This window comes from Carcharhinus amblyrhynchos, chromosome 20, assembly GCF_965287045.1.
Source record: "Carcharhinus amblyrhynchos chromosome 20, sCarAmb.v2.hapA, whole genome shotgun sequence".
In the NCBI taxonomy this organism is placed as follows: domain Eukaryota; kingdom Metazoa; phylum Chordata; class Chondrichthyes; order Carcharhiniformes; family Carcharhinidae; genus Carcharhinus; species Carcharhinus amblyrhynchos.
The window spans coordinates 52,504,478-52,528,646 of NC_137343.1; the positions used below are offsets into that span (position 1 = coordinate 52,504,478).

The window sequence follows — 24,169 nt, forward strand, 5'->3', positions numbered from 1 at the left end:
ACACATGGAATTATGACTTTATAGCCATTAGTGAAACTTGGCTACAGGAGGGGCAGGACTGGCAGCTCAATGTTCCAGGGTTCCACTGTTTCAGACGTGATAGAGGCAGAGGGATGAAGAGTGGGGGGCATTGCTAGTCAGGGAAAATGTTACAGCAGTGCTCAGGCAGGACAGATTAGAGGGCTTGTCTATCGAGGCCATATGGGTGGAGCTGAGAGACAGGAAAGGTATGACCACATTAATGGGTTGTATTATAGACCACTCAATAGTCAACGAGAATTGGAGGAGCAAATCTGTAGAGAGATAGCTGACAACTGCCGGAAATATAGGGGATTTAAATTTTCCACATATAGATTGGGACTCCCATACTGTTCAAGGTCTAGACAGGGTGGAGTTCGTAAAATGTGTTCAGGAAAATTTTCTGAATCAATATATAGAGGTACCAACGAGAGAGGATGCGATATTAGATCTCCTATTAGGAAATGAGTTAGGGCAAGTGACGGAAGTGTGTGTTGGGGAACACTTTGGTTCCAGTGATCATAAAGATAGATAGTGGATAAAGATAGATCTGGTCCTCAGGTTGAGGTTCTGAACTGGAAAAAGGCCAAATTTGAAGAAATGAGAAAGGATCTAAAAAGCATGGATCGGGACAGACTATTCTCTGGCAAGGATGTGATTGGTAAGTGGGAGGCCTTCAAAGGAGAAATTTTGAGAGTGCAGAATTTGTATGTTCCTGTCAGTAGTCTGATAAAGGAGAAGAGAGAGATGTGTGACTTGTATAGGCAACAAGGAACAAATAAGATGGCTGAGGAATATAAAAAGTGCAAGAAACTATTTAAGAAATCAGGAGGGCTAAAAGACATAAGATTGCTTTGGCAGTCAAGGTGAAGGATAATCCTAAGAGCTTCTACAGGTATATTAACAGCAAAAGGACAGTAAGAGATAAAATTGGTCCTCTTGAAGATCAGAGTGGTTGGCTTTGTATGGAACCAAAAGAAATGGGGAGATATTAAATGGGTTTTTTGCATCTGCATTTACTAAAGAAACTGGCATGGAGTCTATGGAAATAAGGCAAACAAGTAGGGAGGTCATGGAACCTATACAGGTTAAAGGGGAGGAGGTGCTTGCTGTCTTGAGGCAAATCAGAGTAGATAAATCCCCAGGACCAGACAGGGTGTTCCCTCGGACCTTGAAGGAGACTAGTGTTGAAATTGCAGGGACCCTGGCAGATATATTTAAAATGTTGGTATCCACGGGTGAGGTGCCGGATGATTGGAGGATAGCTCATGTTGTTCCATTGTTTAAAAAAGGCTCAAAATGTAATCTGGGAAATTATAGGCCGGTAAGTTTGACATCAGTAGTAGGTAAATTATTGGAAGGAGTACTAAGAGATAGGATCTACAAATATTTGGATAGACAGGGACTTATTAGGGAGAGTCAACATGGCTTTGTGCGTGGTAGGTCATGTTTAACCAATCTATTAGAGTTTTTCAAGGAGGTTACCAGGAAAGTGGATGAAGGGAAGGCAGTGGATGTTGTCTACACGGACTTCAGTAAGGTCCCACATGGGAGGCTAGTCAGAAAGATTCAGTCGCTAGATGTACATGGAGAGTTGGAAATTGGATTAGACATTAGCTCAATGGAAGAAGCCAGAGAATGGTTGTGGAGGATTGCTTCTCTGAGTGGAGGCCTGTGACTAGTGGTGTGCCAAAGGATCAGTGCTGCGTCCATTGTTGTTTGTCATCTATATCAATGATCTGGATGATAATGTGGTAAATTGGATCAGCAAATTTGCTGATGATACAAAGATTGGAGGTGTAATGGACAGTGAGGAAGGTTTTCAAAGCTTGCAGAGGGATTTGGACCAGCTAGAAAAATGGCAGATGGAGTTTAATGCAGACAGGTGTGAGGTATTGCACTTTGGAAGGACAACCCCAAGGTAGAACATACAAGGTAAATGGTAGGACACTGAAGAGTGCAGGAGAACAGAGGGATCTGGGAATACAGATACATAATTCCCTAAAAGTGGCAGGTAGATAGGGTCATAGAGTGCTTTTGGTACATTGGCCTTTATAAATCAAAGTATTGAGTATAAGAGTTGGAATATTATGGTGAGGTTGTATAAGACATTGGTGAGGCCAAATTTAGAAAATTGTGTGCAGTTTTGGTCACCTAGTTACAGGAAGGATATTAATAAGGTTGAAAGAACGCAGAGAAGGTTTACAAGGATGTTGCCGGGACTTGAGAAACTGAGTTATAGAGAAAGGTTAAATAGGTTAGGACTTTATTCCCTGGAGCATAGAAGAATGAGGGGAGATTTGATAGAGGTGTATAAAATTATGATGGGTATAGAGTGAATGCAAGCAGGCTTTTTCCACTGAGGCTAGAGGAGAAAAAAACTAGAGGACATGGGTTAAAGGTGAAAGGGGAAAAGTTTAGGGGGGGCTTCTTCACACAGAGTGGCGGGAGTGTGGAATGAGCAGCCAGATGAAGTGATAAATGCAGGCTCACTTTTAACATTTAAGAAAAACCTAGGCAGGTACATGGATGAGAGGGGTGTGGAGGGTCCAGGTACAGGTCAGTGGGACTAGGCAGAAAAATGGTTCGGCACAGACAAGAAGGGCCAAAAGGCCCGTTTCTGTGCTGTAATGTTCTATGGTTCTACCCTTCAGTGTGATTTGGGCAAGTTGAGTGAGTTGGCAAATAAATGGCAGCTGCAGTATAATTTGAATAAATGAAAGGTTATCCACTTTGGTAGCAAAAACAGGAAGGTTGATCACTATCTGAATGGTTATAAATTAGGAGAGGGGAATGTGCAAGGAGACCTAGGTGTCCTTGTATATCAGTCACTGAAGGTAAGCAAGCAGGTACAACATGTAGTGAAAAAGGCAATAGGTATGTTGGGAGGATTCGAATACAGGAGTAGGGATGTCTTAATGAAATTGTGCAGGGCCTTGGTGAAGCCACACTTGGAATATTGTGTGCAGTTGTGGCCTCCTCATCTGAGGAAGAATGTTCTTGCTCTGGGGGGTGTGCAGGGAAGGTTTAACAGATTCATTCCAAGGATAGTAGAATGAACGTACAACAAGAAATTGACTCAGGATTGTATTCACACATAGAAGAAATGGGGGGGGGGGTGAGCGAGCGATTATTAGAATCTATAAAATTCCAGCAGGATTAGACAAAGTAATTGCAAGAAGGATGTTTCTAATAGTGAACCAGAGGTCACAGTCTGAGGATACAGGGTAGACTGCTTAGGACAGAGATCAGGAGAAATGTCTTCACCCTGAAAGTGGTGACCCTGTGGAATTTGTTACCACAAAAAGCAGTTGAGGCCAAAACATTGTATGTTTTCAAGAAATATCTGGGGAGAAAGAGATCAAAGGATATGGGGTTGGGGGGGTGCGGAGGCAGAATCAGGCTCTTCAGTTGGATGATCAGCCAGGATCATAATGAATGCTGGAGCAGGCTCGAAGGGCCTATTTCTGTTTCCTATTTTCTATGTTTGTGATTTCCCAATACCCAAACTCTGAGCTGTTTTCTTGTAGCTGGCCAACTACCCAGGAGAGTGTGGGATTGGGTCACACTCTAGGCTTGGGGAAGGTTGTATATTACAAGGATTTGACTGAGGTTTCTGCTCTTCCCCAATCCTCTTTCCATGGTTTAACATTGGTGTACTTTTATCTCTCAGGTCAGGGAATGGCAATTGGAATGATGACCATTATAATTTTGTTGGGTGTTGGCATCACCTTGGGCTACATCTACAAACGGTAAGGATGTATCAGACACAGAAGTCCATTGAGATACAATAAGGTACATTATATGGGACATAATGGAGTAGAGGATTGCATGTGCTGTATGAGGGATGATGGTTAATTTGACTTCTGTGTCAGTCATTCACTGAAGATTCTCCACTGCAGCAGCTCTTACTGTTTTTATTACCTTCTGTAGTTTACAACACAGAAAGAGGTCATCTGGCCCACTGTATCTGTGTCAGCTGAAAAACAAGCCACAGCGTGGTCCTATTCTCTATTTGGTTTGTAGCCCTGCAGATTATAGGACTTGAGATGCATGTTCAGACACCTTTAAGTGAGTTAAATGAGGTTTGTGCCTCCGCCACCCTTTCAGGCACCAAGTACCAGACCTTGTTGAAAAAAATGTTTCCTCATCTCCCTTCTAACCCTTCAACCAAACATAGAAATATCATTGAAACCCTACAGTATAGGAAGAGGCCATTCGGCCCATCGAGTCTGCACCAACCACAATCCCACCCAGGCCCTACTCCTCTACCCCTACATATTTACCCACTAACCCCTCTAACCTACGCAGCTCAGGACACTAAGGGCAATTTTTAGCACGGCCAAACAACCTAACCCCCACATCTTTGGACTGTGGGAGGAAACCGGGGCATCCAGAGGAAACCCACGCAGACACGAGGAGAATGTGCAAACTCCACACAGACAGTGACCCAATCACTTCAAACCTATGGCTTCTAGTCTTTGTTGGGGTAATTATGGTCTTCCCATCCACACCTCACAATTTTATACCTCTCAATCAAATCTCCCCTCAGCCTCCTGGTCCAAGGAGAACAATCCCAGCCTGTCCAATCTTTCCTCAGAGCTGCAATTCTGTAGTCCTGGCAACATGTTTGTGAATCTCTAATGTGTAATTACATCCTTTCTATAATGAGGTGATCAGGGCTGCACACAGTGCTCAAGCTGTGGCCTATATTTATATTTATATAGTTCCAGCTCCTGCTGGAACTGCTCTTACATTCCACACCTAGGCTGATAAATAATTCCATATGCCTTCTTAATTGACCTTGAACCTCCTTATCAACATTTCCTACAATCTTATGGGCATTGACCCCAAAATATTTCACTTCTTCTACACCTCTCAGTGTCCTCCCATTTATTATGTAGTGTTTTGCCATGTTTGACTTCCCCAAATGTATCTCCTCACTTCTCTGGGTTGAATTCCATTTATCACTTTTCTGCCCACCTAGCTGGTCCATTGATAGTTTCCTGCAGCCTGCAACAATCCTTGCTGTCAACCATGGGCCAATTATGGTGTCATCTTCAAACTTCTTCATCATACTCCTATATTTATGGCCAAATTATTAATGTGTACCACAAGCAGCAAGGGGTCTAGTACTAAATCCCGTAGCACCCCACTGGAAACAGCCTTCCAGTCTCAAAAACATCCATCAAAAATTACTTCCTTGTCAGTAAGCCAATTTTGTATCCTGTTTGCTGCATTCCCCTGGATCCCATGAACGTTTTTTTTAACTGATCTATCATGTGGGACCTTGTCAAAAAGCTTTCTAAAATCCAAGTAGGTCACATCAACTGCACTACCTTCCCAATCCTTCTTGTTACTTCCTCAAAAATTCAATAAAATAACAAATCCTTAACAGATCCATGTCAGCTGTCCTTGATTAATCCATGCCTTTCTAAGTGACATTTATGCTGTCTTTCAGAATTGATTCTAATAATTTGCTCACCACCGAGATCAGACTAACAAGTTTGTCATTATTCAGTCCATCCCTCAATCCCTTTCTAAATAAAGGTACAACGTTAGCAGACCTCACCTCACCTGTACCCAGTGAGGATTAGGAAATAATGGCCACATGTCATAAACCAAGGAGATAGCAAAGTTTTCAAATTGACTGCGGGGCATAGAGTATAAAAATTGGCATGTGATGTTGCAGCTATATAGAACATTGGTGAGGCCACATTTGGAATACTGCGTCCAGTTCTGGTCACCACACTACCAGTGTGGAAGGACATGGAGGCTTTGGAGAGAGTGCAGAAAAGGTTTACCAGGATGTTGCCTGGTATGCAGGGTCTTAGCTATGAGGAGAGGTTGGGCAAACTGGGGTTGTTCTCTCTAGAAAGACAGAGGATGCGGGGTGACCTAATAGAGATGTATAAAATTATGAAGGGCATAGATAGGGTGAACAGTGGGAAGCTTTTTCCCAGGTCGGAGGTGATGAACTTTAACCTGGTGTTGTGAGACTTCTTACTGTATTTGTCCTGAGAACCTCGGGGTTTCTGAACTTATTTATCTTCCATTTCCCCTTAAAGGGTACATGTTTCAAGTTTAGTTTTTTTATTATTGTCACAAGTAGGCTTACACTACAATGAAATTACTGTGAAAATCCCCCTCGTTGCCACACTCTGGCGTGTGTTCGGGTACACTGAGGGAGAATTTAGCACGGTCAGTGAACCTTACCAGCATTTCTTTTGGACTGTGGGAGGAAACTGGAGCAAATGGAGAAAACCCAGACACAGGGAGAACTTGCAGACTCCACACAGACAGTGACCCCAGCTGGGAATGAACCCGGGTCACTGGCGCTGTGAAGCCATAGTGCTAACCACTGTGCCACCCCCTGTTTTGTCTGTACTCTGTCCAGTTCATTTTTGAATGCCCCCACTGCCTTGTTGTAGACTTTCCTGCAAGGAGCTGTTACCAGTAAATTTTGACCAGTTCCTTCTATATTTTAATAAAATTCGACTTCCCCCAATTCAAAGCCGTCTTGTGCAGGCTATCTTTCTCCTTGACAATAACAAATTTGCACCATACCGTGTTGTGATTGCTATTGCCAAAATGCTCACCCACTGCCAAAATAAACACTTGTCTGGCTTTGCTCCCCAGAACCAGATGCAGCACTGCTCATCCCCCGTTGGGCCTTGTGCAGATTGAACTGCCCAGATACATTTTAAGAAATCCATCCCCTCTAAACCCTTTACAGTATGACTATCCCAATTTATGTTGGGAAAGTTGAAATCTCCATGTATAATTATCCGATTATTATTCTTACACACCCTAAGTTCATAAGATATAGGAGCAGAATTAGGCCATTCGGCCCATAAAGTCCACTCCGCCATTCAATCATGGCTGATATGCTCCTCATCCGCATTTCTTACCTTCTCCCCATAACCCTTCAACCCATTACCAATTAGAAATCTGCCTAACTCCTCAAATTTACTCACTGTTCCAGCATCCAGCGCTCTTTGGAGTAGCGAATTCCACAGCCTTTCACAACCTTTTGGGAGAACTAGTTTCTCCTCTACTCTGTTTTAAATTTGCTATCCCTTATCTTTATCCTTACCTCTCGTCCTAGGATGCCCCACAAGAGGAAGCATCCACTCCACATCTACTTTATCCATATCTTTTATCATCTTGAATACCTCAATTTGATCTCCCCTCATTCTTCTGAATTCCAGAGAGTATAGCCCTAAACTCTTCAATCTCTCTTCATACGGCAAACCCCTCGTTTCTGGAATCAATCTAGTGAACTTCCTCTGAACTGCCTCCAATGCCACTACGTCTCTCCTCAAGTAAGGGGACCAAAACTGTGCACAATATTCCAGGTGCAGCTTCACCAATGCCTTGTATTATATTCTTAGCTTTATATTCTATTCCTTCAGCTATAAATGCAAACACTTTATTCTCTTTCTTTATTATCTACTGTACCTGCATGCTAGTTTTCTGTGACTCATGAACGAGGACATCCAGATCCCTGTGCAGCAGAGCACCCCAAAGTCTTTCCCCATTTAGAAAAAAAGTCACCTTCCCATTTTACCAACCAAACTGCCTCAGTGAACTGTCTACATATCTAATCCTCTATTTCCCACGGACTCTTTGGGTGCCCCCTTTATATTCCTAAGTTCTACCCACAAAACGTCGCTTGAAGGTGCTTCCAAGATATCATCTCTCCTTATGGCAGTAATTGCCTCCTTAATAGTGCAACACCATCTTCCTTTTTACCCCATTTCTCTGTTCATTTTTGAAAATTTCTCCTCTCCTGCCAACCTACTAAGCAAGTCCTTGATAAGAAGAAGTGGGTATTGGTCTGCACCAAGTGCAGGGTTTACAGTTGAGATCCCTACAGATCCTCACCGGGCTGTCAGTCTTCAAAATGGCACAATTGGGGGAGCCCATTTGCTGGTCCACATTGCTTCCACTGTCCCTACATTGAACAGACACACTACTCCGGCCTAAGTGCATATGGCACCGGATGTGCCTTCAGGCTCTTTGGATGAGTCACTGATTTTAGTTGAATCTTTATCTCGACCCCTTTCATCTCACTCAGGTCCCTTTAAATATATCCTTTTTTTCAGGATTTCTTGGAATGTGTTTGAATCTGCCAGCTTTTGTTTTTACCATGCTCCAGTTTAATTTTAATTTACGTAGCCATGAATATCCAAACCAGGCAGGGTAGTCACCCTTGACGATGTTAGTTCCTCACTCTGGTCTCTCAGTTGCACCTTTACTGCCACATATCCTCTCAGTGGCATTATTTGCTCCATGTAAGTGTGTAAGGTGATTTTTGAAGGCAACTGCAGTGTTTTTAGCTTGTATCTGTTCGCTGAGTCCGGGATCAGTGGTACCAGTTCCCCCCCCATATCTACCTCCATTTTCATTACCTTCCCTTCCAACTTTGCGAAGTCCCAGAATCTATTGGCTTCTTCTCTAACCGCTAAAATATTTAAAAGAAATTCTGTCAATTTGGGTTCTCATGCCTCTTCCCTGTCCCCCTAGCAGCATATATTTCGTGCTTAGTCTTCAGGTTTGTGTCTCTCCAACTCCCCTTTTCCTCTTTTAATTCCACCCTACAGTTGGGGCTTTGTGAGTGCAGCATGTGGGCTCTTTGTGGTTGGACGTGCCACAGTGGTGACATGCTGTAGTTGACACCATGTTCTGTTGTCTTCAGCTACTTTTGTACTAAGGTACTGACACCCAACTGTGTTGCTTTATTTGCAGCCAGTACCATGGAAGTAGCCACCTCAAAAACCACTATATAATTAAAACTTTTTTTGTCAGCAGTTTTTGTTGTTTTGCTTTGTGGTGAAGCAAACACACCAGACAATCCCTCAAAGCATCCTGTAGGAAAGCAGCAAGTGCGCAGTGCTCTGCTTGTCTCTTCAATCCAGCCACAAACTGCACAATGGATTCACTTTACAATTGCATTCTCTTATAAAATTGGAACCATTCTGCTATCAGAAGTGGCTTTGAGGCATAATGAATCCTTACTATCTCACAGAACTCTGCTAGGGGATTCTCTGCAGCATGCTGGCATAGTGGTTAGCACTGCTGCCTCACAGTGCCAGGGATGTCGGTTCAATTCCTGCCTTGGGTCACTGTCTGTGTGGAGTTTGCACATTCTGCCCGTGTCTGCGTGGGTTTCCTCTGGGTGCTCCGGTTTCCTTCCACAGTCCAAAGGTGTGCGGATTAGGTTGACTGACCATGATAAATTGCCCCTACTGTCAGGAGGATTAGCAGGGTAAATATGTGAGATTACGGGAATAGGGTCTGGGTGGGGTTGTGGTCGGTACAGACTCGACAGGCCAAATGGCATTTTTCTGCACTGTCAGGATTCTGTGTTAATGCAGGTTTCTGTGGTTGTATGAGGCTTCTTAATTTTGTGAACATTTTACTTTCTGTAGTGCTTATGAGCACTGTGACTGTAAGTTCCTCCTCTTTCTTATTTTAAAGAGAATTGAAACAGCCCATGTATAGCGTCCAGCTTTCCATATCTTCTTTGAAAGGCTCCATTGTCCTGAATCAGCCCATCATTTCCTGTTTCCTTTGATATTTTTTAGCCACCTTTTGTGCAGTTCTGCTGCTCTTGGCATGTTCCACGCTATCGCTTCCTCTCAGTGGCTTTGGCGCTCCCTGTGGAGAGATTGCTCTCCTAAACTTGGCCTCCCACGGTAGCCTGAGTCCTCCTGTGACTGCCTTTCTGGCAAGTAACTCTTGCGGTGTTAAATGCAGTCTGAGTCCCCTTTCAACCACTTCTCTCCATTCTTATGCCTGTTCCCTCAAATATATCCCAGTACTTTGGTGATTCCTGCTATTTTTGAAGTCCAGAATGTCGACATCAATCTTCCTCTCTCTTCCAAAAATCGGTGGTGAATTACACTCCATGGGCTGTGACTCAGTCCTCTTATTCTATTCGAGGTCTGATATAGAGGCTGTATGACACTGAAGTATTCTAGTTTTGCCCTGCATAGGTAAACATGGCTCCATCTTACCTCATTCTTGAATGACCTCCTCTTCCAAAGTGTCAATCAGATGTCAGCATTTTAATCTGTGAACTAGTCCCCAGCCATTCTTGAATATCAGATAGAAAGTCCAAGGATATACATCCATACTGGATGCACAAAAATTTTTTCCAACTAAATGTTGAGAGACTGAAGGGCTTGTTTTTGATGCCTAGCCTCTGATTCCTTTCCTCTCCCTGAACCTGAGGCTGAATCAAACTGCCTAAAACTTTGGCATCCTGGGTGACCTTATGAAGCCTATAAATGTTTCATCACAACACAGCTTACTCCCAGCTGTATAGTCTTGCCTATCTCTGACCTGTCTCAGCTCATTTTTTGCCGAAACCATTATCAGTATCTTTATTATCTCTTGATTTAACTATTCCACTGCTTTCCTTGGCAATCTCCCACCTTGCAGCCTCCATGAACTGAAGTTCATTCAGAACTATACTGACTGTATCTTAACATGCACCATGTCCTATTTGTCCAGTCACCATGTGCTCCACTATCTAGAAAACCTGTTTTAAGATTCCTAACTGTGTGTTTAAGTGTGTATTTAAACTAACAATAACTAAGAGAGTAAGGGGAATAAGAAGAGTAATAAGCAGAGAAATCAAGGGCCAGAATCAAGCACGGCACTGAATATTAGAGCAGGCAGAATATGATGGATGGGAGAAGCAGGAACCCTTACAACAGTTAAGAAGCATTTGGATGAGCACTTGAAATGCCACAGCATACAAGAGTACAGACTCAGTGCTGGAAAATGGGATTAGAATAGATAGGTGCTTGGTAGCTGTCATGGACACGGGCAAAGGACTTCTTTCTGTGCTATAAAACTCTCTGACTATGAATTCTTCATTAAGATGGAGAGTGGTGTCGTTGATTCTGAGACTAGGATCCTGAACCTCAAGAAAGGAATAATTGACAATCTATTTGTGGATTGGGAAACATTTCTTGAAGGGATTGAGGAGCAGATATATGCTCAGTTTTGGAGGTGTGTAAACTCAATAACAATAGCACAGTGGTTAGCACTGCTGCCTCACAGCTCCAGGGACCCAGGTTCGATTCCTGGCTTGGTTCACTGTCTGTGTGGAGTTTGCACATTCTCCCCGTGTCTGTGTGGGTTTCCTCCGGGTACTCCGGTTTCCTCCCACAGTCCAAAGATGTGTGGGTTAGTTTGATTGGCCGTGTTAAAATTGCTCCTTACTGTACTAGGATGCTTAGGTTAGAGGGATTAGCGGGTAAAATATGTAGGGATATGGGGGTAGGGCCTGGGTGGGATTGTGTTCAGTGCAGACTCGATGGGCCGAAGGGCCTCTTTCTGCACTGTAGGGTTCTATGTAATAGGATTATTACATTCAGTGATTACAACTTTCCCAACATTAACTGGGATGTACATAGTGTTAAGCACTTGGATGAAGTAGATTTCTTGAAATGTGGTGCTGTGGAACTTTTTAAACTTAATATGTGGAGGGTCCAATAAGGGAGGGAGCTGTACTGGACCTGATTCTGGGGAATGAAGCTGGACGGGTGGTTGAGGTGATGGGGGAGTATTTGAGTGATAACGATCACAACATTTCAGCTTGTTATGAACAAGGAAATAGATAAGCTGCAAAGAAAGGTTTTGGATTGAGGGAGAATGGATTTTGGTAAAATAAGACAGGAACTGCCAACAAGGGGCACATACACGTGGTGTGTCGTGCGAGGGCTGCTCTTGGATGTTGCTTCGAGAGTTGCCTAGTGAACAAAGAACAAAATCAGCCTGGGAAACAGGCCCTTCGGCCCAACGAGCCCACGCCGCCTTCTCAACACCACCAGTCCCCCTCTCCACCCACGACCCCTGTCTAATGTTTTATGGCCATCCAGATTGAGGGAAACTGATTTAGGGACAATTTATTCCTGCCAATCAGCCTAACAGCACATCTTTGGGGTGTGGAAGGAAACCGGAGCACCCGGAGAAAACCCACGCAAGTATCTGGTCCAGTTTAGGCACACACTAACGACATGAAGCACTAGGCCAATCCTGAACAACCAAGAGCAGCCCCAGTACGACCCATCGCGTGTATGCCCCTCGTTGGACACGAGGTGGACCGACTTAAAACCTGTGAATGAAAAGAGAAAAACATTATTATCGTACTATACCCATTTACATTACCAGGGAATAGTGCTTCACATCGTCAGTGTACGCTTAAACTGGACCAACTGACGGGCAACATGACAGCTCAGTGACTATCACTTATTGCTGTGCAGACACATGGATTTGGGTCGGTGTCTGTGGGAATTTGCACATTCTCCCCGTGCTGGTGTGGGTTTTCTCTGGGTGCTCCGGTTTCCTCCCACACCCCAAAAATGTGCTCTTAGGCTGATTGGTGTAACAAATTGTCCCTAAATTAGTCTTCCCTCAATCTGGTTATAATTCCTTTATTGTGGAGTCCAATAGGCATAGACAAAGGTCATAGGTAGAGGAGGGCACTCACAATGTTAAAATGGCAGCGCGGGCTTTTTGGGCCGAAGGGCCTGTTTCCCGTGCTGTGTTGTTCTTTGTTCTAACTGACCAGGGTAGACCGGAACAAATACTAATGGGAAAATGTACAAGATAGCAGGGGTGGGGGGGCATTCAAAAATGAAGTAGAGAAGGTGCAAGCCCAGAGAACCATGGATGACCAGAGATATTCAGGATACAATGAGAAAAAGAAAGGGTTTTAAAAAGTGCAATAGGAGCAAATCGTTGGAGGCATTAGTGAAGTATCGAAAGTGCAGAGTGGAGCTTAAGAAAGCAATTAGAAAAGCAAAGTGGGAATATGACCTGGCTGGTAAAAGTAGGGAAAATCCCACAATATTCTATAATATATCAATGGGAAGGGGAAAGAGTAGGGCCCATTTGGGACCAAGTGGGCAATCTGTGGGTGGAGCCAGAGGGCATTGGTGGAGTGTTAAATGAATACTTCACATCCATCTTCACCCAAGAGAATGAGGACGATGGTGTGGAATTCAGGCAGAGAGACTTTGAGGCTATTGAGCAAATTGACATAGGCAAGGACAAGATATTGAAGGTGTTTTAAAATAGATAAATCTCCAGATTCAAATGAATTGTGACCTTGGCTGCTTGGCATTTGCAGGGGTTCTGACTCAAATTTCCAATTCCTGTCTGACTACAGGGGTGCTGCCATACGTATAGAGAACAGCTAATGTGGCTCCTGTATTTAAGAAGGGTTGTAGAGAGAAACCAGGGAACTACAGACCAGTGAGTCTCATGTCAGTGGTAGGGAAACGATTCAAGAAATTTCTGAAGGAGAGCATCTATCACCACTTGGAGAGACAAAGCTTGGTCAAGGATAGTCAGCAAGGTATCATCAGAGGGCAGTAACACATAACAAATTTGATTGAATTTTTTGAGGTGGTGACCAGATGTGCAGATGAGGATAGTGCAGTTGATGTAGTTTATATGGATTTCAGTAAAGCCTTTGACAACATGGGAAACTTGTAAAGTAGGTAAATTCACATGGGATACACAGGGTCATTTGATCAAGTGGATTCAAAATTGGCTCAGTTGTAGGAGATGACAGAAGGCTGCTTTAGTGACTGGAAGCCAGTGTCCAGTGGCGTACCACAGGGATCTGTGTTGGGTCCGCTATTATTTATCATTTATATTAATGACATTAATGACTATGTGGAGGATAGGATTAGTAAATTTGCAGATGAACAAAGATGTGTGGGTTAGGTTGATTGGCCATGCCAAGAAATTGCCCCTTACTGTCTAGGGATGCATAGGTTAGAGGGATTAGTGTGTATAATATGTAGGGATATGGGGGTAGGGCCTGGGTGGGATTGTGTTCGGTGCAGACTCGATGGGCCGAAGGGCCTCTTTCTGCACTGTAGGGTTCTATGATTCTATGAACAAAGATTGGCCGGGTGGTTAACAATGAGATGGAGTGTCTGGGCTACAAGAAGATATAGACGGAATGGGCGGATAAGTGGCAGGTGGAATTTAACCCTGAAAAGTGAGAGTTGATACATTTGGAAAGAGTAGTTTGACAAGAAAGTACTCAATGAATGGTTATGCACTTTGGTAGGAATAATAGAGGCGTAGACTATCTTCTAAATGGAGAAAAGCTTCAGAAATCTGATGCACAGAGGGACTTGGGAGTCTGGTTCAAGACTCCCTTAAGGTTAACATGCAAGTTCAGTTGGATGTTCGGAAGGCAAATTCAATGTTAGCATTCATTTCTAAAGGGCTAGAATAAGTTAAAGTTTATTTATTAGCCACAAGTAAAGCTCACATTAACACTGGAATGAAGTTACTGTGAAATTCCCATAGTCACCACAGTCCGGTGTCTGTTCAGGTCAATGCACCTAATCAGCACATCTTTCAGAATGTGGGAGGAAATCAGAGCACCCGGAGGAAACCCAAGCAGACACGGGGAGGAATTTCTTCAGCCAGAGGGTGGTGAATCAGGAACTCATTGCCACAGAGGGTTGTGGAGGCCAGGTCATTGAATAGCTTGAAGACAGAAATAGATAGGGTAAGGCAGGATTTGACTATTGAGTTGGATGATCATCCATGATCATGAGTGGTGGAACATAAGAACAAGGAGCAGGAGTAGGCCATCTGGCCCCTCGAGCCTGCTCTGCCATTCAGTAAGATCATTGCTGATCTTTTCATGGTCTCAGCTCCACTTACCCATCCAAGGCAGGTGGAGTCAGCTCTCAGGGCCGAATGGCCTACTCCTGCTCCTATTTTGTATGTTTCCAAGGCTCCTCACCACATCCTCCAACCGCATAGTCTTCTGAGATGTGCCTCCCTCTGTAATTCTCTCTTCTGGTTCCAAGGTACCGCCTACAACCTCTCTCAGATTTCTGGCTATATGTCCTGGTATTCAGTTATGTGGTTGATTGCCACGTTTTGTTTGATACCTTTCCTGTAAATAACTTGGGACAATTTACTCTGTTAAATGTGCCATGTAAATACTTCTACAGTTTGTGGGATTAAAGCGCTTTGATCTAATTTTATTTCAGGGTCCAAGACTTAAAGAAAGAGCAGGAGCAGCGAGCCAGTGAAAGAGAAATGCATCGTATAATGTTGCCATTGTCAGCCTTTTCTAACCCTAACTGTGAGCTAGTTGATGAAATAACTTTGGTGGTGGAGAGCCCCCAGACAGAAATCAATGAAAGCAGTGAGAGGACTAGTCCTCTTATTGGCACAAATGGCACTCCTGGAGCTTGAGTTTGGATCAACCCAACTGACGGGTATCACTGGATCTGAATTTCATGCTTTGGTTGAGCAAGTTAACTGTAAATTGAGTTTGGGTTTGAAGCCAAACTCAGACCAGTGCCAATGATAAAATCGCTCTGAACAGGGACGCTGCTCAGAGAACTGCCAGGTATGGCACAGTGTCTGCTTCATGTGCAGTGTGGGGAAGGACCTGGTCTCATCTGATGTTGGCCATCAGTGCATGAATTCAGTTATTGTTACAATATGATGGTAATTCGGGTGATGGTTGTTTGTTTTCAAGGGCAGCAGACTGTGTTACAAGCATGCGCAATGGGGTCTTTTCTGTAATATCCACTCTACATGCATCAATTTATTACAGGGTGGTATTCGAACATGTAAACAGCCTGCTTAGCAGTGTTTTAAATACTAGTCAACCATGTTTAAATACTATTGAATAAAAACATTTTTGAGAAAGTGTTGAAGATGTTAATTATTTCACTGAAGAACTTATCTTTGGAGAGCGGAGGACATTATGAGCATGAGGCTCAGGACCCTCACTTATCTTCGGCTAGCAGAGCGCACTGACCAGCGAGGGACATGCTTCACTGGGACAGTGACGGAGAGCACAGGGGAGGGGCATTCACTCACCTTCGGGCAGTGGAGAGCTCCGGACCAGTGAGGGACACGCCTCACCAGGATATTGATAGAGAGAATGTGCTGAGTTTGAAAATAATCCAAGAGTGATATCGCAGGAAAGTGGTCAGCTGGTTGGTAAGTGACTGATATTAGGACTGTGTTTAAATAGCTGAAACTTAAATAACTAAAGAAGATAACAATTAGAGAATAAAGCAGAAGGACAAAGGAGGAAAGAAGAACCTAAAATCACAACATAAGAACATGAGAAATAGGAGCAGGAGTAGGCCATCTAGCCCCTCAAGCCTGCCCCGCCATTCAATAAAATCATGACTGACCTAATAGTGGTTCATTTCCACTTACCCGCCTGCTCCCCATAAACCCTTAATTCCCTTATTGCTCAGAAATCTATCTACCTGTGACTTAAACACATTTAATGAGGTAGCCTCCACTGCTTCAATGGGCGGAGAGTTCCAGAGATTCACTACCCTCTGGGAGAAGAAGTTCGTCCTCAACTCTGTTGTAAACTGACTCCCCCTTATTTTGAGGCTGTGCTCTCTAGCTCTTGTTTCCTTTCTAAGTGAAAAGAATCTTTCTACCTCTACCCTGACTAGCCCCTTCATTATCTTATATGTCTCCATAAGATCACCCCTTAGCCTTCTAAACTCCAATGAGTACAGGCCCAATCTACTCAATCTCTCCTCATAAGCTAACCCCCTCATCTCCAGTATCAACCTGGTGAACCTTCTCTGTACTCCCACCAAGGCCAATATATCCTTTCACAAATAAGGGGACCAAAACTGCACACAGTACTCCAGTTGCGGCCTCACCAGTACCCTGTACAATTGCAGCAAGACCTCCCTGCTTTTATGTTCTATCCCCCTCGCTATAAAGGCCAACATCCCATTCGCCTTCTTGATTGCCTGCTGCACCTGCAGACTGGGTTTTTGCGATTCATGCACAAGGACCCTCAGGTCCCTCTGCACAGTAGCATGTTGTAATTTTTCACCATTTATATCCATTTTACTATTATTCCTTCCAAAGTGGATAACCTCATACTTGCCAACGTTCAACTCCATCTTCCAGATCTTCTCCCACTCACTCAGCCTATCCAAATCTCTCTGCAGACTTTCTGTGTCCTTCACACAATTCGCTTTCTCACTCATCTTTGTGTCATCTGCAAACTTTGTTACCCTACACTGGGTCCCCTCCTCCAGATCATCTATGTTAATGGTAAGTAGTTGAGGCCCCAGCACCGATCCCTGCGGCACGCCACTAGTCACTAACTGCCAACCGGAAAAGCACCCATTTATTCCAACTCTGTGTCCTGTTAGATAGCCAATCCTCAATCCACGCTAACACTTTGCCCCCAACTCTGCACACCTTAATCTTTTGCAGCAACCTTTTGTGGGGCACCTTATTGAACGCCTTCTGGAAATCTAAAAACACCACATCCACTGGTTCCCCTCTGTCAACCAAGTGCTTAAAACCAAAAGGGAAAACACTGAAAAATCTCAGCAGGTCTGGCAGCATCTGTAAGGAGAGAAAAGAGCTGACGTTAAAGACTGTGAGAAAGAGTGGAGTGCAAGTTTACATGTCTTAAGTAAATCCAAAAGGCTGCTTGGGTGAGTAGTTAGGTAGATACTGCTATTGGTTATAATTGTTAAGATATTATTCTGTGATTTATTGATTGTAAGAAATATATTCTATAATAACAGCATGGAGAAGAAGGGCCTGAGCTGATATTCTTTGTGACAATAATAAATCAACTTAAAGGGTAAGACATGGCAGGAGAGTTCCAAACTGTGATCTGCTCTTCTTGCTCCATGTGGGAGGCCAGGAATATTTCCAGTTCCCAGAACCAGTACATGTGCAGCTAGTATCTCCAGCTGCAATTCCTGGAAGCCTGGGTCTCAGAATTGGAGCGGCAGCTGGGGATACCATGAAGCATCCACATTTGGCAGCACAGTGGTTAGCACAGCTTCCTCACAGAGCCAGGCAGACAGGTTCAATTCCGGCCTCAAAGGACTATCTTTATGGTGTTTGTAAGTTGTTCTTTAGTTTGTATGGGTTTGGGGTAGCATGATGGCACAGTGGTTAGCATTGCTGTCTCACGGTGCCAGGGACCTAGGCTCGATTCCCAGCTTGGGTGAGTTTGTGGAGTTTACACATTCTCCCCATGTCTGTGTGGGCTTCCTCTGGGTGCTCCAGTTTCCTCCCACAATCCAAAGATGTGCAGTTTAGATGAGTTAGGTGGATTGGCCATGCTAACTTGCCCCTTGGTGTTGGAGACGACCTAGAGTAAAATGCATGGGGTTGTGGGGTAGGGCCTGAGTGGGATTGTGGTTGGTGCAGACTCATTGGGCCAAATGGCCTCCTGCTGCACTGTAGATTTTATGATTCCTGCGGGTGCTCCGGTTTCCTCCCATAGTTCAAAAATATGTGTGTTAGGTGGATTGGCCGTGCGAAATTGGCCCTAAGTGTCAGGGAGATTAGCTGGATAAGTACGTGGGTTACAGGGATAGGGCCTGGATGGGGATTGTTGAGGCTTGATGGGCCAAATTGCGCCTCCTGCACTGTAGGCATTTTATCTATAATCTGTAAGGCTGAAAGTATTGTAGATACTTTCAATATAGAGAGGTGATCACACCGCAAGCTCGCTCACCACAGGCATGAAGGGAATAGGTGACCATCAGGCAAAGTAAGAGGAGTAGGCAAGCAGTGCAGAACTCTTCTCTGGCAATTGTTGCACAAGGGAGCAGCAAAAAGCATAGAAATGCAATCGTCACAGGGGATTCAATTATAAGACAAATAGATGGGCGTTTCTGTGGCTGCAAAATAGACTCCAGGATGATATGTTGCCTCCCTGGTGCTAGGGTCAAGGATATCTGAGAGTGGCTAGGGGACCTTTTGAAGGGGGCAGGATGAACAGCCAGTGGTCATGGTACACATTGTCACAAAACAACATGGGTAAAAATAGGGATGAGGGCTTAAAAACAGAATATAGGGATTGAGGAAGCAAGTTGAAAAGTAGAACCTCAAGTTAGTTACCTCAGCATTACGATTCGTGCCATGTGATAGAGTAGAAACAGCAGAATATATTAAATGAATATATAGCTAAAAAAAAGCGTGGGGGGAGATTTTCAGATTCCTGGGACATTAGAACTGTTCTGAGGGAGATGGGACCTGTACGAACTTGATGGGTTACTTAGACGGCACAGTGGTTACACTGCTGCTTCTCAGAAACTCCAAGGAGTATGAGTCTAGACATCAACTTTTGAGTTTGATTTTTGGCATCAGGGTGAGCATAAGATTTTTCACTCCAGGTATGATTCAAGTGATCCACCAGGAAGCTTTAACATAATAAACATCATTTAAGAACAGTGAGAATACAACAAAAATAAATAGCATAGCTTTTTAATCAATTAAAATACATTGACATGGCAAAGCATGATCCTTAACAGCTAGCTATCTCTGTTGTTCCAATTTAAAGCATATCCCCATAGACATACAGAATTAGGTAGCACAAAAATAAATATGCTCACATGATGTTGGGTTTTCAGTCTTTTAACATTCTGGACAGAGCTCCATACAGTAGTTTTCAAAACAGCACCTCTCACAGAATGATCTACTGTCATACAGAAGAATCTCCAAGAAACTCAACTCCAGACAGTGACGAGACTCCTAATTCAGAGGAGAAAAGAGAGACACTGCTCTCAATCCCAAAATAGAAAGAAATCCCACAACACCAGTAAGTGACCATGGCACCCTTTCCCAATGTGGGTTAATACAACCGGGAATGTCATTGTGAATGGGCACTGTGAATCTCTTTCCCATCTTTACTCAGAGGGTAGTAAGGGCATGGAATGCCCTGCCTGCAGCAGTTGTGGACTCGCCAATTTTAAGGGCGTTCAAATGGTCAGTGGATAGACATATGGATAACATTGGGATAGTTTAGGTTAGAGGGTCATTAGATTGGTTCCACTGGTCGGCGCAACATCGAGGGCCGAAGGGCCTGTACTGTGCTGGAATGTTCAATGTTAGAACAAAGAACACAGGCCCTTTGGCCCAACGAGCCCACACCGCCATTTTAACATTGTGCTTTTCCTCCTCCACCCTTGACCCGTGTCTATGCTTATGGTCCCCCCATTGGAAACCAGATTAAGGGGAGAATAATTTAGGGACAATTTGTTACACCAATCAGCCTAAGAGCACATCTTTGGGGTGTGGGAGGAAACCGGAGCACCCGGAGAAAACCCACGCAGACACGGGGAGAATGCGCAAATTCCCACAGACACCGGCCCAAATCCATGTATCTGCACAGCAAACAGTGCTAGTCACTGAGCTGTTGTGGTGCCCATCTGCTGGTCCAGGTTTAAGCACACACCACCACGCGAAGTACTAGGCTACTCTCGAAACATCCAAGAGCAGCCCACGCACGACCCACCGTGTGCATGCCCCTCGTTAGACAACAAGGTGGACTGACACACCCGCGGAGTAAAAGAGAAAAACATCAACACGTAGCATTAGATTTCCAGTAACGTCCCGAGGCTCTGACCCTTTTTAAAACCGTCTCCTATAACCCTCCATCCCTGTTTCACTCATGTGTCTATCTAAGTAAACCTTAAACAAGTCCAGCGTACCTGCCTCCACCACCTTACTTGGTAGCGCATTCCATACCCCCACGACCCTCTGTGTGAAAAACCTCCCTCTAGTATCCAAATTATACTTCTCCCCCCTCACCCTAAGCCCGTGACCCCTTGTGATATTTGTCTCCAATCTAGGAAAAAGCCTGCCACTGTTTATCTATGCCTTTCATTATCTTATACACCTCTATTAGATCCCCCCTTAATCTCCGTCTTTCTAAGGAAAATAGCCCCAATTTGCCCAATCTTTCCTCACAACCCAGTCCTTCCATACCAGGCAACATCCTGGTAAACCTCCTCTGCACTCTCTCCAGGGTCTCCATGTCTTTCCGGTAGTAAGGCGACCAGAACTGGACGCAGTACTCCAAATGCAGTCTAACCAACGTTCTGTACAACTGCAACATTAGACTCCAGCTCTTATACTCTATACCCCTTCCTATAAAGGCTAGCATACCGTAAGCTTTCTTCACAACCTTCTCCACCTGTGTTGCCACCTTCAAAGACTTGTGCACGTGCACTCCCAGATCCCTCTGTGTTTCTATACTCTTTATAGGTCTACCCTTTATCGTATAACTCCCCCCTACATTGTTCCTTCCAAAATGCATCACCTCACATTTATCAAGATTAAATTCCATCTGCCATTTATCTGCCCAATATACCAGCCTATCTATATCCTGCTGTATTGCCAGACACTGCTCCTCACTGTCCACCAATCCAGCCATCTTTGCGTCATCTGCAAACTTGCTGAACACACCATGAACCCCCTCTTCCAAGTCATTTATGTATATTACAAATAGAAGAGGTCCCAGTACTGAGCCCTGCGGCACAACACTAGTGACAGACCTCCAGCTAGAAAAGGACCCTTCCACTACTACTCTCTGTCTCCTGTTACCTAGCCAGTTCTCAATCCATCTAGATACCTGTCCCTGTATCCCATGTGCCTTAACCTTTTCTACCAGCCTACCATGAGGGACTTTGTCAAACGCCTTACTGAAATCCATATAGATGACATCAACGACTCGTCCTTCGTCAACCGTTTTTGCCACCTCCTCAAAAAATTCTGCCAGATTCGTAAGGCAAGACTTCCCCTTTACAAAGCCATGTTGCGTATCCCTAATCAGATTGCAACGCTCTAAATGCTCATACATCCTATCCCTAAGAATTTTTTCCAACAACTTTCCTACCACTGACATCAAACTCACTGGCCTATAGTTACCCGGGTTATCCCTCCTACCCTTTTTAAACAATGGTACCACATTCACTATCCTCCAGTCCTCTGGGACCTCACCTGTGTCCAAAGAAGAGACAAAGATCTGCGTCAGAGGCCCAGCAATTTCATCTCTCGCCTCCCTAAGCAGCCTGGGATAAATGCCATCGGGCCCCGGAGATTTATCAGTTTTTACGCTGCCTAAAAGCCCTAACACTTCCTACCTCGTAATGGATATTTCTTTCGACTGGTCTACAGCTCCCTCCAAGACTGTACCAGGCATCAAGCCCCTCTCCTTTGTGAATACCGATGCAAAGTATTCATTCAGGATCTCCCCCATTCCCTCGGACTCTAAGCACAATTCCCCTCCTCTGTCCCTGAGAGGACCGATTTTCCCTCTAACCACCGTTTTGTTCCTAACATATGAGTAAAATGCCTTTGGATTTTCCTTAATCCTATCCACCAAAGCCATTTCACCCTTCTAACTCCCCTGTTGAGCTCCCTCCTACTCTCTCTATATTCCTCCAGTGCTCTCTCCGTTCCCATACGCCTCTCTCTCCTTCCTGACCAAGTCCTTAATATCTCTAGTAATCCACGGCTCTCTAATCCTACCTTTCCCATCCTTCCTCTTAATTGGCATGTCTTTCCAGCAACCTTTTCTGTTTTCCCTTGAAAGACTCCCACATGCCGAACGTGGTCTTGCCCTCAAACAGCCTATCCCAATCAGTATGTCTAAGTTCCTGCCTAATCTGGCTGTACCTAGCCTTCCCCCAATTTAGCACCCTCCCCTTAGGACAGCACTCATCTTTTTCCATTATATTCTAAAGTAGACAGAGTTGTGGTCACTATTAGCCACATGTTCACCTACTGCAACCTCAACCACCTGACCTGGCTCATTACCCAGAACTAAATCCAGTATAGCCCCCCTCTCTAGTCAGGCTATCTACATACTGCTCCAAGGACCCTTCCAGTAGACATTTTACAAATTCCTCCCCGTCCGAACCCCCAGCTCTAGGCACCTTCCAATCTACCCCAGGGAGATTAAAATCTCCCACTACAACAACCCCTTTCTTTCTGCACCTATCCAAAATGTCTCTACATATACCTTCTTCCACTGCCTGCGGGCTGTTGGGTGGTCTATAGTACACCCCTAGCATCGTAATTGCCCCGTTCCTATTCCTCAACTCCACCAACAGTGACTCAATCCCTAACTCCTCTGTATTATCCTCCCTCTGCACTGCTGTGATCTGCTCCCTAACTAACAACACCACTCCCCCACTCAGATCCTCCTTCTCCCAGAGAATTTTCCTCTCATCCAAACTTACCCTGGCACCCAACTCGCTCCCAATCCCAGTGCCTACTGAGCTATTGGTCACACCACCCCCCCCGCCCCTCCATATTAGTTTAAACTCTGCTGAAACACTCCAGCTAACCTCCCAGCTAAGATATTCGTGCCCTTCCCATTTAAATGTTCTCCATCCCTCCTGTACAGGTGCCCTTCCCTTACAAATACTTCCCAATGATCTACAAATGTAAAACCCTCTGTCTTGCACCAATCCTTCAGCCACGCATTCAGCTGTAGGACCTCATTATTCCTAGCCCCACTGTTACTAGGCACTGGTAGCAGCCCAGAGAATGCCACTCTGGAGGCCCTGCTCTTCAGCCTGGCCCCCAACTCCCTGCTCTTCCTTCCTGCGTCCTTCTCTCCTATATGTACAATTACATCAGTCTGGGTTCCTTCGCCCTTCAAAATTCCCTCTACCCTCTCCAAAACGTCCTGTACCCCTGCTCCAGGGAGGCAGACTACCATCCTGGAGTCCCACCTTTGTCCACAGAACCGCCTATCTATTCCTTTGACCCTCCCATCCCCCACCACTATCTCATTGCCCCCTTCCTTCCCTCTGAGGCATTCTGGTCCTCCTGTCTTACCTTTTGTACCCCTGTTGATGCCTTTTGGGGGGCCACTGGGGTGGTCTTTGGACCAGGACTCTTCTTCTTTTTCCCCTTCCTAATGATAACCCACCCATTGCCTCCCCCCAGGCCCTGGGATCTCCACTTGTCCATGGTTCTTATCCATTATTGCCTTGTTCTCCCTGACCAGAAATACATCCTCTAAATGCAGCTCTAACTGCCTGACCTGGGCCCTCAAACGCTGCAGCTCTAAACACTTGATGCAGACGTGGACCTTCAGGAGACGTGTTACATGTTCTATGTAAAGTCCAGACAGGTTTATTTGTAGCAAAAGCCACAAGCTTTCGGGACAGCCTGCCCCTTCGTCAGGTAGCTGGGAGTTCCCAATTGACGAAGGGACAGCCTGTCCCGTAAGCTTGCGGCTTTTGCTACAAATAAACCTGTCTGGACTTTAAGCTGTTGTGGGATTTCTTTCTGTTTTACCCCAGTCCAACGCCGGCATCTCCACATC

The 24,169-nt window shown here is 44.7% G+C and overlaps 1 protein-coding gene across 3 annotated transcripts in view; it reads left to right on the forward strand.

Annotated features, from left to right (window-relative positions):
- Positions 1-15,735, forward strand: part of pik3ip1 (phosphoinositide-3-kinase interacting protein 1) — a 75,007-nt gene extending 59,272 nt beyond the window's left edge. For all 3 annotated transcript variants that reach the window (XM_080208626.1, XM_080208628.1, XM_080208627.1), the window contains 2 exons: positions 3,692-3,770; positions 15,066-15,735. In XM_080208626.1, the coding sequence (XP_080064752.1) occupies positions 3,692-3,770; positions 15,066-15,273 (287 nt within the window). In that variant the 3' untranslated portion in view covers positions 15,274-15,735. The remainder of the gene's footprint in view (positions 1-3,691; positions 3,771-15,065) is intronic.
- Positions 15,736-24,169: the final 8,434 nt, after the last annotated feature.